General features: G+C 42.8%; 4 protein-coding genes across 4 annotated transcripts; 3 read left to right on the top strand and 1 right to left on the bottom strand.

Annotated features, from left to right (window-relative positions):
* Positions 1-1,204: 1,204 nt before the first annotated feature.
* N7495_007759 (uncharacterized protein) lies at positions 1,205-1,700 on the top strand (the record flags this gene model as incomplete). The annotated part of the gene is made up of 3 exons (XM_057210410.1): positions 1,205-1,268; positions 1,323-1,524; positions 1,571-1,700. 3 exons carry the CDS (start codon positions 1,205-1,207, stop codon positions 1,698-1,700), a joined length of 396 nt encoding a protein of 131 aa, XP_057059953.1.
* A 522-nt stretch (positions 1,701-2,222) lies between these two features.
* On the bottom strand, positions 2,223-3,033 carry N7495_007760 (uncharacterized protein; the record flags this gene model as incomplete). The annotated part of the gene is made up of 4 exons (XM_057210411.1): positions 2,223-2,332; positions 2,393-2,641; positions 2,696-2,888; positions 2,944-3,033. 4 exons carry the CDS (start codon positions 3,031-3,033, stop codon positions 2,223-2,225), a joined length of 642 nt encoding a protein of 213 aa, XP_057059954.1.
* A 670-nt stretch (positions 3,034-3,703) lies between these two features.
* Positions 3,704-4,918, top strand: N7495_007761 (uncharacterized protein; the record flags this gene model as incomplete). The annotated part of the gene is made up of 2 exons (XM_057210412.1): positions 3,704-4,195; positions 4,697-4,918. Coding segments are annotated over 2 exons (714 nt in total), but the record flags the coding sequence as incomplete, so codon positions are not given.
* A 692-nt stretch (positions 4,919-5,610) lies between these two features.
* Positions 5,611-9,693, top strand: N7495_007762 (uncharacterized protein; the record flags this gene model as incomplete). The annotated part of the gene is made up of 7 exons (XM_057210413.1): positions 5,611-5,921; positions 6,011-6,236; positions 6,282-6,341; positions 6,407-6,694; positions 6,749-6,992; positions 7,047-9,227; positions 9,263-9,693. The coding sequence occupies 7 exons, from the start codon at positions 5,611-5,613 to the stop codon at positions 9,691-9,693; spliced, it is 3,741 nt and encodes a 1,246-aa protein (XP_057059956.1).
* Positions 9,694-12,493: the final 2,800 nt, after the last annotated feature.

Consider the following 12,493-nt stretch of genomic DNA (forward strand, 5'->3'; position numbering starts at 1 on the left):
TCAACCTGTTACACTAGGGGCATTGAGCAGTGCGGTGTTGTTCTAAGTAATTCCTATGGCTCAAAATTCTGTGGTATGCTCATATAACCTATTATTAATTCATTATTAACCCATAATTTAGACTACGATCATATTCAAGGGCAAGGTCGGGTGCATAACCTTCCATGTACTGTGAAATTCCATTAGATGATTCCAGTAGACCTTACTCAATGCCCATATTATATCTTTTTCTCCCAAGGAACACATTCACACCCTCCTCCGCCCCCTCGAAAGCACCCAAAGGATGTCATGGCTATCATTACCCGGATACTTGAACAAAGACAGGATCCCTTAATAACCACTAGTAAGTACTAATCACCCATAATCCATCATTAACCTATTATTAATGTTTAAATAATTTTCAGCACGCTTTTTGGTTAGCCCAGAGCTATAAGCACTTTGCAGAAATCATAATACAAGTTCATTAAATAATATCCATCAAAGCTTTGCCAACTTAGACCCGATTACAGCGATTATTCGGAAGCAAAAACTACTACATTTCCTATCTGGTCAAGATCTTAACGGGGTCATATTCGAACGTGAGCGAAATCCGAAATTGCAAAGCTATATCCAAGACATCCAAGATGATATGATTATATATATAACACCAGCCGCGGCCAAGTTATTACATAAAATTGAATCATTTGAGATTGATATGTCTTTTAAACGGGTTAAAAACCGCTTAACTAGAGAGATTGTGCTTGTAGTATATATTGCTGAGCATCGAAGAAGTAAGGAGTTTTTACTACATTGTTAATCTATTACTAATCTATTATTTTATAGTCTATACTCTTGGACGTATCTATGTCCAGAGTGAATCTCGCAAAACATATTTTACTATGTTTACAAGGCTCTTTGACATTGTTCGGCAGTTAACACACCGTCAACTATAATTCTATCCAGTTCATGGCCAAGGTATTCAAGCTATTGTTATGGATATAGATACAAAACAATACAGTGGTAATTATCTATTCCTAGTCTTTTATTAATGGCTTATTAATCTATGATAGGCCTTGCTGACTACCTTGTGTCGATCTCAAATGATCTTACTAAAACAAGCCAGGATCTTATCCGTGGTCTTATTATCTTTTGCCGAATACACTTTTTCCGCGGGATTGATGAAACACTAAGGAAGTCAGAACATAGGGAACACACTCGTGATATTATGAGATCTATTCTTGATACAGAAACATCGAAAGATTATCAAGATGCATTAGATTTCATTATCAGTAAGTATAATAAACTACTTATTGATTGTTGATCTATTATTAATATATTATTAGTGACTGAGTCATCAGCTAAGATCAAATCTTGGGCGCGGCATAAGAAATTTGAATATATTGCTGCTGGTCTTCATCGTGGATCATCACTCATGCCATTAATGATTTTTGATGAAGTTCGCAAGAACATAAATGCGGCGGAGCAAAGCCATCATAAAGTCAATATCCGTGGTAAGCAGTTAACACTGCTACAGGCTGTCATACGGTATATCTTTCGTTAACTATCATGAATCATATTAATAAATATATAGGGGATTCGAGCGTGATATACAGGATATGGAAGAATACACAACTCGTGTGACATATGGCATTCGATCTCATAATGCTAGCAGCTCTGTTCATTCACATATGTTCCGATTCATGCAACAAAGTAAGAACTAAACTATGCTTAATGGGTTAACGATGAATTCTCATAATAGCTGTTAGATGTTAAACGTAATCAAACAGATTATGGAGATTTTCAATCCCAGGATGATGCTCTATTAGATGCAAATTTGGACACTGCTCCGAATTCACCCCGATATTCGACCTCCGGTGTGCCAATTGATAGCCAGTCTACTCGCTCACGTAGTAAATCGACTCCTTGACAATCACGCACTCTTACCTCACAGTATGTTTTTTAATCCATTAAAATAGGTTACTAATAAGTTATATAGACACAACCTTTCACGTATTGCCTCAGAGAATGCCCTACAGGAAGGTCAAAGTTCAACCTTACAACACCTATAGGATAAACTTCGCGAAGAAGAGCTTAAGGGATAGTTACTTACTGCATAAATTGAGAACAGAAAACGTCAGCAAGAACTGGAATATTTAGAAACACAAGATTCTCGCAAGCGTCGATAATCTCTCACAAAGAAACCACTTACACATATTGAAAAAAACTTTTTAATTAAAGCTAATTTAAATCTCATCAATAGCGTCAGAGATATCAACGAGACCATCAGGACGCTCAAGCATCGAGTAATCGAAATGCTGGAGGTAGGTACAGGTAAACGGCATTGTCAAACATCCTAGCAAAGAATATACATTAGTAATGGATTCATAATAGATTTTCAATAGATTAAACCTACTAGCTTTCTGAAGCTTGCATGAATTACATGCTGGGAACTTAGCAATGCCCTTTTCAGTCCTTAACCATCCTTTCACACCTCGAATCGACACTTGGTCTCTTTTCGTCAGAGGGATTTCAGGCTTAGCAGCCTTGCCACTTATGGTTTTGGCCACACGGTGGGGAGTTGGCGAAGTTTTTTTCGGCAAAGACGTAATAGTGGCAGTGCCAGTGGCAGGAGGGGTCGGTCCGTAGAGAGACTTGAAGAAAGCTTTAATAATCCGTTAACAACCCATTTATGATTCTTTAACATTTTAGAACATACCGACAACCTGATCCTCCTGAGCCACTGAGTGGCGGCCCTTAGTGACGTTGGTTGGAGAGATTTCAATTCCCTCGTGAGCTCGAACATGGACTCGTAAGTTGCCAGTTTCATTGAAAACATGCTTTGACTTTCGACAATCTCGAACACGGCAAAAGACCTCCCCATGATGAACGATAACACGATTATCAGCATCCTATATATAAAACCCATTAATAATGCATTAATCCAATCCCCGTTTTATCACTCACACGCTTATAATCAGGCAAAGCTAGTAGACCGGTTGGAACGTCATCCATATAACGTCTGAACTCGTCCAAATCACGAAGGAACCTGGCCATAGTGGCAGCATAGATAGAAGGCAGATGGATAGAAAGATGGGGATGGAAAAGTAACTTTTCAATTAATTAATTGAAAATGGGTTATTAATGGAAAGTGTGAGGAAAAAAACGGAGTGTTCAAGGAATACACTTGTAAACTAATATCCAATTAGAGCACACTTATGTCATCACCCGCCACATACTTTTCCTTCGGGCCACACCGGGAAGAATGATATTCCGGGGTCGGTGTGGCCGACCCACAAAAGAGTGTGCACATTTGCTATATTCTGCCGTAAAATGCACCTTGTATGGTACAGTATCTTGCTACGTAATATTAAACGATGAGCACAAGAATTCAATGGAATTGCCTAGAAATTTTTGGATCTACTCTCTTTCTTATATTGTAATGTAAATCTCGAAATCGGCTTGACCGCTATAAGTAATCTCCTGTTTGACGATGTTAAAAGGCGAATCTATTCTGCACGTGCCGTTTTTTACGAAGGCGAGTTGTAGACACGAATGAGGAAATACGTATGTGATGACTGATAACTTATATGAAGCTCCTAAAGCCTCTCACAAGGCTGAACACTAAACCCACTATTTAGCGACAACTTTTATCAAGTAGAACAATCTTTCTAATTTACTTCTCAGCATTAATATCATTCTAAAATTTAGCAATTTCCAAATCTAGCAATTTGAGAAAATTTCGACTCACGCCGAAACCTTTTCATTGCCATGTCCCTTCCATAAAGACGATCAGCTCAATCATGATCTCGATGCATCGGTTGATCATTTGCCAGGTCACCCCCGCATCAAAATTAGCGATCGTAAAGGCTTGTATGATTTTATTCTCCGGGAAGTTTGGTCTGAGGATCTTGAGTCGATATCGGGCAGACTCTGGTGGATGTCGAAGCAGGATAGTAGCAATACCTCTCCGTTACATCGACAGCGAGTAAAGGGCCGATGGGTCATCGTTACTGAGGATCCTCGGCTACATCTCGTCTGTATTGACACCCGAATTTCCATTAAACCCCTTCCTAAGTACATAATCTCCTACGCATTCTGGGATACAATTATGAGCGACCCGTCTGAATATGGTGCGGCGGCGAAGGTCAGAAAAGCCGCACTCGGGTATCTGCGGACGTATTTCTACCTGATCCAATACGAATCAGATCTACGGATCGTATAAGACCCGGCTCTCTGTCTGGTTCCTGAAGAAGTGACCTGGCCTCGCTTCCGCTAGTTCACTGCTCGTTTCAATGACATCGCGGAAAACGAAGTTTCGGGACAATATCATTACGGAGAGATCCGATTGACCCGACTGAACTATTACGCACCCGTTTCCCTAGGAAAAGGCCATTATCAATGGGTGTTGGAATATGGAACAAAGCAGTCATGTGATCAAATTGTTACTATATAATAGATAGCAAACTAAGAATGAAAACCAGACTTTACAACCACTTCAAGAAGACACACAGATATCATAGGTGCTTAAAGCGTTACCTGTGATAGGTGTCAGAAGTGGGCGATAGCCTCTCATCACCTTTATCGAATAGCTATTCCACACTTGATACAGGTGTACCGACAATGGGAGAATTATCAGTATCGAGCGTACTTTGCTCGAATTCAAGGCCCCGTCATATCTGCATCTGCATTTTTCTCGATCGGCCTGAACTGTATGCAGGTCAGTCTCGCAGTCTCTACTTCCGATAAGAGATATTCGAGTACCTTGTTATTTACGGCTTGCTACTGGCTCAGCACTCTGATCGGATTTGTGGCTGGTGTCTCTATGCTGATTTTGGTATTTCTTTTCATTTTCAAAGTGATCAAGGAGTGGAGGTTTGCGATAGCCCATCGGCTGTGGCTGAGACAAAATACACAGCAAAGACCAAAGGGCCATATGTAATGGAGAACTTAAGTAGATTTCAGGATATGCTATTGTGCAAAAAAAATTCGAGGCTGTTTAAAGATAAATCCGTCGTTCCATACCAGTGGAGTTTCGGGTCTTGTATTAGAACAATGATAGGCTGTTTCACCAGCTGTTGGTGGAGTGGAGATATATTTATACTATCTTGTTTCAACATACACCAGAGTCTGTCGGCAGCACAGTTTAAATAATTCAAATAGGATCTTCAGCAAGAAATCCCACTGCTTATTTGATCTATGCACACATCGGGACGGCCCATCTAGTTCCGAAAAGGCTATGTTGTATCTGATATCACTATAGTCACCAGCATCATATAAAAATGGATGCTTACCTGCTCGAAATATCAAACTAATCATGTGAATTAGCGAAGATCCCAAAGCTCTTATAAACATGTGAAATAGGCGTGACACGTCATATTATGCTGCGTCAATTTCTGCCACGTGACCTTGTATCATGTGGTATTCAGCCGCAGGCCTTATGGCTGTTACCCCTCACGGCAACGAGGCAAGTGCCTTGCATCTTCGTTTTGCCCGTTCACCAACAACTCTCTTGACCCATTTTTCTTCATTCGAGGTAACGTCGTACGAAATCTGGGCAGATCTGGCCAAGATAGTCGTTACAGCGTCTATCGTCATCTTGGTTACTGCTCTTATCAACCGCCAGAGGCAGCCATGGCCAAAAGGTTGACCTTCCGTGTCGACAACATCCCAAACAGTGATACCAAAGAACTAGAACATATTATAAAGTCCTTTGCTGAGCAGGACCCAGACTTGCAGAGGGCTGTTGCTACCATGACTTGTCACCGTTTGACACCAAGGGACAAGCACTTCGCCTGTGCTACCATTTCTATTACCACTTTACTATCCGGTGAGGACCTATGTGCCCGTCTAGGCCGATCTAGTAAGGGTTCCCAATACATCTTTACCTGTAGATTTGATGGAATCACACCACTCTATGAGGACGAGAACGGAGCAGATGTCGAGTAAGTGCCCACTTCTGCTGGTCTAAGTTGTGGTCCAAGCTATGGTCCAAGCTGTGGTCCATGTTTTCCTGGCTAACTATTCTCCACAGCATCATTGCCATCCCAGGCCTAGGAAGCCACGCTCTTGGTTCTTGGAAATCCACAGACAGCGATGAAGTCTGGCTACGCGACTTCCTGCCAAATGACCTGCCTAATATCCGAGTACTGCTATACGGTTATGATACAACATTACCAGGTAGCTTATCGAAGCAATCTATCGAAGACCTCGGTGGTACCTTGCTAGTACATATCACTGCCTTTCGAGCGAATGATGGTGTAAGTGGTCTCTATTGATTTCTAAGCCTGGCTAACCTCTAATAGACTTCTAAACGTCCGATAGTCCTTATTGGCCACAGCCTTGGTGGCTTACTGATCAAAGAGGTAGGTCATTCATAATCTGTAGTATCACGATCATCTATAGCATCACGATTAACCAGCTATTCCAGTTACTTATTCGTGCCCGTCGAAGACGAAGTACCACGGAATCTGATCTATCTCAAGCATGTTATGGACTACTTTTCTTCGGCGTACCAAATCTGGGCCTCCGAAATGAACAGCTGAGGACGCTTGTCCAGGGCCAGCCAAATAAGGCATTGATCGACGACTTGCTCGTCGACAATGACTCAGAGCCTTCAACCTTCCTAAAGAGGCTTGCCGACCAGTTTTCTGACAGTTGCAAGGACTATTACCATGTAGTCACGTTCTTCGAGCGCACTCTTAGTCCAACCTTGGAGGTAAAACAACTCTATATATAAGGCATCTAGGATAGGCTAACACGCTTTATATAGCTTACTCAAGATGGAAAGTGGAGCAAAACTGGCCACCCATATTTACTAGTCTCTGAAAAGTCAGCTACAAGCACAGGCTTAGTGGCAGTGATAGATGAGGATAACATTGCCCTTAATACAGATCATTCAGGCCTTGTGAAGTATAGCTCCAGGAGCCAAGGTGATTATCCTATTGTGAGGGAACGAATTAGAAGAATTGTTAGTGAGGCGAAGGCTGAAGTCGCTAAACGTTTCTCTGAGCATTGTATGTCACCATCTAAAAGAAATGGTGTCAGAAAAAGCTAATTATAGAGCTTAGATCTATACCTACCTCTATCAGACACAGTTCAAGCATGCCTTAAGTCACTAGCTTTCGACGAAATAGAAAGCCGGCAGTTTGAGGTTGAAGACGCTACCATTGGCACATGTAAATGGCTTCTCAGCAACGAAACTTTGATATACTGGACTCGTCAACATCGAGGGTTGCTCTGGATAAGAGGCAAGCCTGGATCTGGAAAATCAACACTTATGAAATATGCTCTTCGAGAGATCCCTGCCATTTATGATGCAAATACTATGGTAATTTCTTTCTTTTTCCATGGACGGGGCCAAGAACTTCAAAAAACCCCATATGGGCTCTACCGATCTCTCATACATCAGTTACTCAGGTGTGTACCAGGTGCACTTACTGATCTAATCGACTATTTTGAGAACCAGCGAAAGACAATTGGCGAGCCTGGAGATAAGTGGAAGTGGGAGCTACAGCAACTACAGGCTTTCTTGAAGTCATCACTTATAAGAATTTTGAAAACGCGTTCAGTTCTCTTATTTATTGATGCGCTCGACGAGTGCGGCGAAGAACTGGCCATCGAACTGATCGGACACTTCCACTATCTGATTTCAAGTCTCCCATCAACAAATGCTCGATTAGGCATCATGTTCTCCTGTCGTGAGTACCCTATTCTTGATCTCCGTAAAGGGTCAACTATAGTGCTACATAAAGAGAATAAGGCAGACATCGCCGCTTTTGTTCGAAAGCGCTTCTCTACAAGCGATATAGATGCTGAAATACAAGAGGGAATATGTAACCGTGCACAAGGTGTATTCCTATGGGCGCATTTTGTTATTGAACGCCTACTATATATGGAGCGAAACGCGGAACCAAAAGGAAAGATGAAAGCAGTAGTCGAACGTATCCCTCAAGGCTTACATGAACTATATCGTCAGCTTATTCAGGGTATGAAAGATCGCCCAGAGGCCTTGAAGCTTATACAATGGATCTGTTTCTCTACAAGGCCTTTGACGACGGTCGAGCTACAATGGTCTATGGTAGTTGATCCTAGCTACGCATATGAGACTCTTGACGAGTGTGAACAGTCGGATGACTTCATTACCGATGACTATATTAATAGACGACTCAAGATCTTGACCTGTGGACTTACAGAAATCGTACCGTCCAGAAATGCTCCCGTCGTTCAGTTCATCCACCAGTCAGTAAAGGATTTCTTCATCAAGCATGGGTTATTGATTCTAGATTCGACGATGAAATTTGACATGGTAGGCCCTGCTGCTCATTATCGCCTATCCCGTTGCTGCATCCATTATCTGAAAATGGCCATGATCTGTCGGTCTAATATCTCTGGCTGGTATAATAAGTCCGATTTCCCCTTCCTACACTATGCCACAACATCGTGGGTATCCCACGTTAAGGAAGGCGTGAAGTCGGAAGGAGACTCAAATGATCTGATTAAATACCTCGACTGGCCGAGAGAGTCTTTGATTTGGCAATGGGTAGAGCTATATCGAGAATTTGATCTCTATTCCGACAGTACTCCAACTCGTGGAAGCAATTTGTTGCATATAATTGCCAGATACGGATTGACAAAGCTACTCAATTCTGTTCTGCTTCACAAAGACAATGTGAAGGTGGATATTGATACTAAAGATAGAGAAGATGGCCGAACACCATTATCATGGGCTGCTTCGGGTGGTCACAATGCTGTTGTCAAGATGCTCCTTGACACAGGCAGGGTAGACGTGGATTCCAAAGACACAAACGGCCGGACACCATTATCATGGGCTGCCCGGGATGGTCATGTTGCTGTTGTCAAGATGTTCCTGGACACAGGCAGGGTAGACGTCGATTCCAAAGACACAAATGGCCGGACACCATTATCATGGGCTGCTTCGGGTGGTCACAATGCTGTTGTCAAGATGCTCCTTGACACAGGCAGGGTAGACGTGGATTCCAAAGACACAAACGGCCGGACACCATTATCATGGGCTGCCCGGGATGGTCATGTTGCTGTTGTCAAGATGTTCCTGGACACAGGCAGGGTAGACGTCGATTCCAAAGACACAAATGGCCGGACACCATTATCATGGGCTGCTTCGGGTGGTCATGTTGCTGTTGTCAAGATGCTCCTTGACACAGGCAGGGTAGACGTCGATTCCAAAGACAAAAACGGCCGGACACCATTATCATGGGCTGTTTTAGGTGGTCATGATGCCATTTCAAGATGCTCCTTGACACAGGCAGGGTAGACGTCGATGCCAAAGACACAAATGGCCGGACACCATTATCATGGGCTGCCGAGGGTGGCCACGATGCTGTTGTCAAGACGCTCCTGGACACAGGCAGGGTAGACATCGATTCCAAAGACTCAGAATATGGACAGACACCATTATCATGGGCTGCTGAGGGTGGTCACGATGCTGTTGTCAGGATGCTTCTTGACAACGGCAGGGCAGATGTGGATAGTAGAAGTGCAAATAATTCTACACCATTATCATTGGCTGCTCAGGGCGGTCACGATGCTGTCGTCAAGATGCTTCTTGAAACAGGCAAGGCAGATGTGGATGCCAAAGACACAAAATATGGCCGAACACCATTATCATGGGCTGCCGAGAGTGGTCACGATGCTGTTGTCGAGATGCTCCCTGGCATAGGACCTACTTTTGGATGAGAATAGCCACCCTGTCCATTTTATATGACTCAATCGGCTATCGGTCCCATCATCTCCGTCTTTTAATAAACATTGATCGCTCTATCTAGTTCAAGTAGAAAATAACGCTAGTCGCTATTTGCTCTACCAGATAACGAGTCGCCTGGGATTTGACGTCGTGATGGTCAGTTATGACACACAACTAGATTCTGGGGGTCCCCTTTCCCTTTTCCGTTTACTCATACGCTTCATTGATTTGCATTATCATGGAAAGTTCTAATTGCCAACAAACTAATAAGACTTGATATTTTATACAGGTCGGAGTTAAATACTGTAATTTCCACGGAGTGTTCGGGATGGGTTCTTGTAGTATTTTCCTCCTGGCCAGTTTCAAAGGAAAAGCTTAATTTCAAACGGGGAGGTGGGTGAATGAAAGTAGCCAGGTTTTGGCGTACATTGAGGTGAACTCATGTTTTTGGGCCTATTGTAATGACAGACTATTGGTGAGTAAGGTTTAGTGGCGTCCTACGCCATCTGCCGCCGTTGAGGCTGCTGTTCGTCTTTCAACACTCGAGTATTGGTCGAGATAGTGGTTTTTCGTCAAGCTTTCGTAAGCCAGAGACACATATTGAAAGTGATGGTCGGTGTCCGACAGATAGGAAGAGAGCGTGAATCAAAGTCTGGGATGAGATATCGAATTTCAAGGTGCCAGACAACTCCCCTCATAATTAGGCATAGATCCACCAAAGGGGTTTAAGTAATTCCATTGAATTCTTGTGCTCATCGTGTAATGTTATGTAGCAAGATACTGTACCATACAAGGTGCATTTTACGGCGCGCCTTAATTGATGGCCTGCTTAATAAATGATCTGCGCTAAGGTCTTGGCAGTGGGGCCCGAAAAGAGTTGCTGTGTGTTGATCAAGCCGATTTCGAGAATGACTGTAGAGAGGATCAAACACTTTAGCAACAAAGATTCGGGTTGAAGTAATTCAGTAGTCGCTTCTCGCATGACGACAGCGAAGACGTGCGCTCTGTGTCTGTCCCCATTTCGAATATCTTCGACAATCTCGAGAGTAATGCTATGTTACCTTTACACGCCGTGAAGGGGGCATTTTTTAAACGCCATTCAATAGCATGTCAATACTCATTTTCATCTCTAGGAAGAAAGCCCTTATGGGAATTAGCTTGGACCAAAAAGCCCCACTAAGAGAGAGCTGAACTAACTAAAGGATGTCAAAGGACCGATTCCAAGTTTAGTTTAGTGCATTATTAGTCAGCTCCCATACGCTCTTTACTGCAGCAAATTTTACTGCAGCGAATACACACACATACATACTTGATTACTCTGTCCCTATTTGCTCGCACGAATCCACTATTCAGTCCTCATTTGACAAAGGATTAAAAAATAATGCAAACCGAACATACTGCTTATTAGTCAGGATCCTTACGGCCCACTTTCTAGGCTGACCGCATCGGGAGTTGAATGTAGCAAAAACAGCACAAAACAGGCTCTTGTCATGCCCGTAACACATAGTGTAAAAATGAAGCTGTTGGAACTTGAATCTTCTGAAAAACCACCATCTGTGGTTTTTCTGCACACTTAGTCCGTTTGTGCTAACGTGATCTGGAAATGAAAAAATGCTACGTAGAAAGGGGTAGAATTACTTGATCATTCCTTCCACATCTTCCACATTGAGTACTTTCAATTTCCAATTTCTTCCAAAAGCTGACATTGTCTGTGTGTGTGTCCCTGAATTTCTTGCTTTTTACCCTGAACCCTTTTTCTCTCTGGCTCCATGGCACGGACTTTTACCTGTTCCAGGCAAGATGGACAAAAACGGGACTTGCTGATCATTTAGTTTCTTGCGAGCATAGGCGAATTTCGAAAGAGATATGACATCAAGATACATAAATGGATTCACAAATCTTCCTATAGCCACTGAAGATGATAGAGAAATACCTTGCCCAGGTAATCTTGTCACAGAGAGCTCAGCCACGGAGTTCTCAAATATCTTCGATTTCACACTGTTGATGCTGCGATGTATCCCCACGACCCCACATGGGTCCTATGTATTTAGGCGTGTTGATCCTTATATACAATGTAGTCCTCAGCAATCTAACTAAAACGACCCACCACCATGATTGGTATCAAAAAGAGAAATCCGATCGATATCGATGGAGGTTCCAGTCGCTTTTAACTGCATGACCCAAATCACCAAATCAAACGAAGAGTCGGTCTGAATACGGAAAATAGCCGAAGCTGCAACGCTATCTACTGGCGTGGAATCCTGATCTTGTCCTGTCGATCAATGACATTTCCAGTGGATCCTTGTGTTATCATGTCTCAGAATTTGAGCTAGGAAACACCTTTGGATAACTTCCACTGGTTACGCTTGATCCCATGCCCACTTCTGACCCATCTAACGGGCTCTCCTTTACAAGGGTTGGAGCTCACCCCTATCCTCTTACCCACATCCCGAGAGATCGGCTCCATGGTATAACACTAAATGTCGGATTAAATATACATATATAGTAAAGATCGTCATGATATCATCTAGCGAGCAATCAGATATCAGTACGAGACTATAAGCTAGACTTGATAGAGTTAGTTTCCTAGTCCTGGTCTAATTACCATTCAAGTATGGCTGGTGTCGATCACGGTACCTCAACAACACACTTAGGCTCCAGTGGATATGCACAACAAGAGGTGAACCTCCGAGGTCAGGCCTGGTCCACATGGTATTGGCATTGGCATATATAGCAATCCATTCCTCTATCCTGGTTTCCATTTCACTTAATTCACCAAAATTACTTAGCAGT

The sequence above is a fragment of the Penicillium taxi genome (assembly GCF_028828555.1).
Source record: "Penicillium taxi strain IBT 34144 chromosome Unknown utg000005l_segment0_segment0, whole genome shotgun sequence".
Taxonomy (NCBI): Eukaryota; Fungi; Ascomycota; class Eurotiomycetes; order Eurotiales; family Aspergillaceae; genus Penicillium; species Penicillium taxi.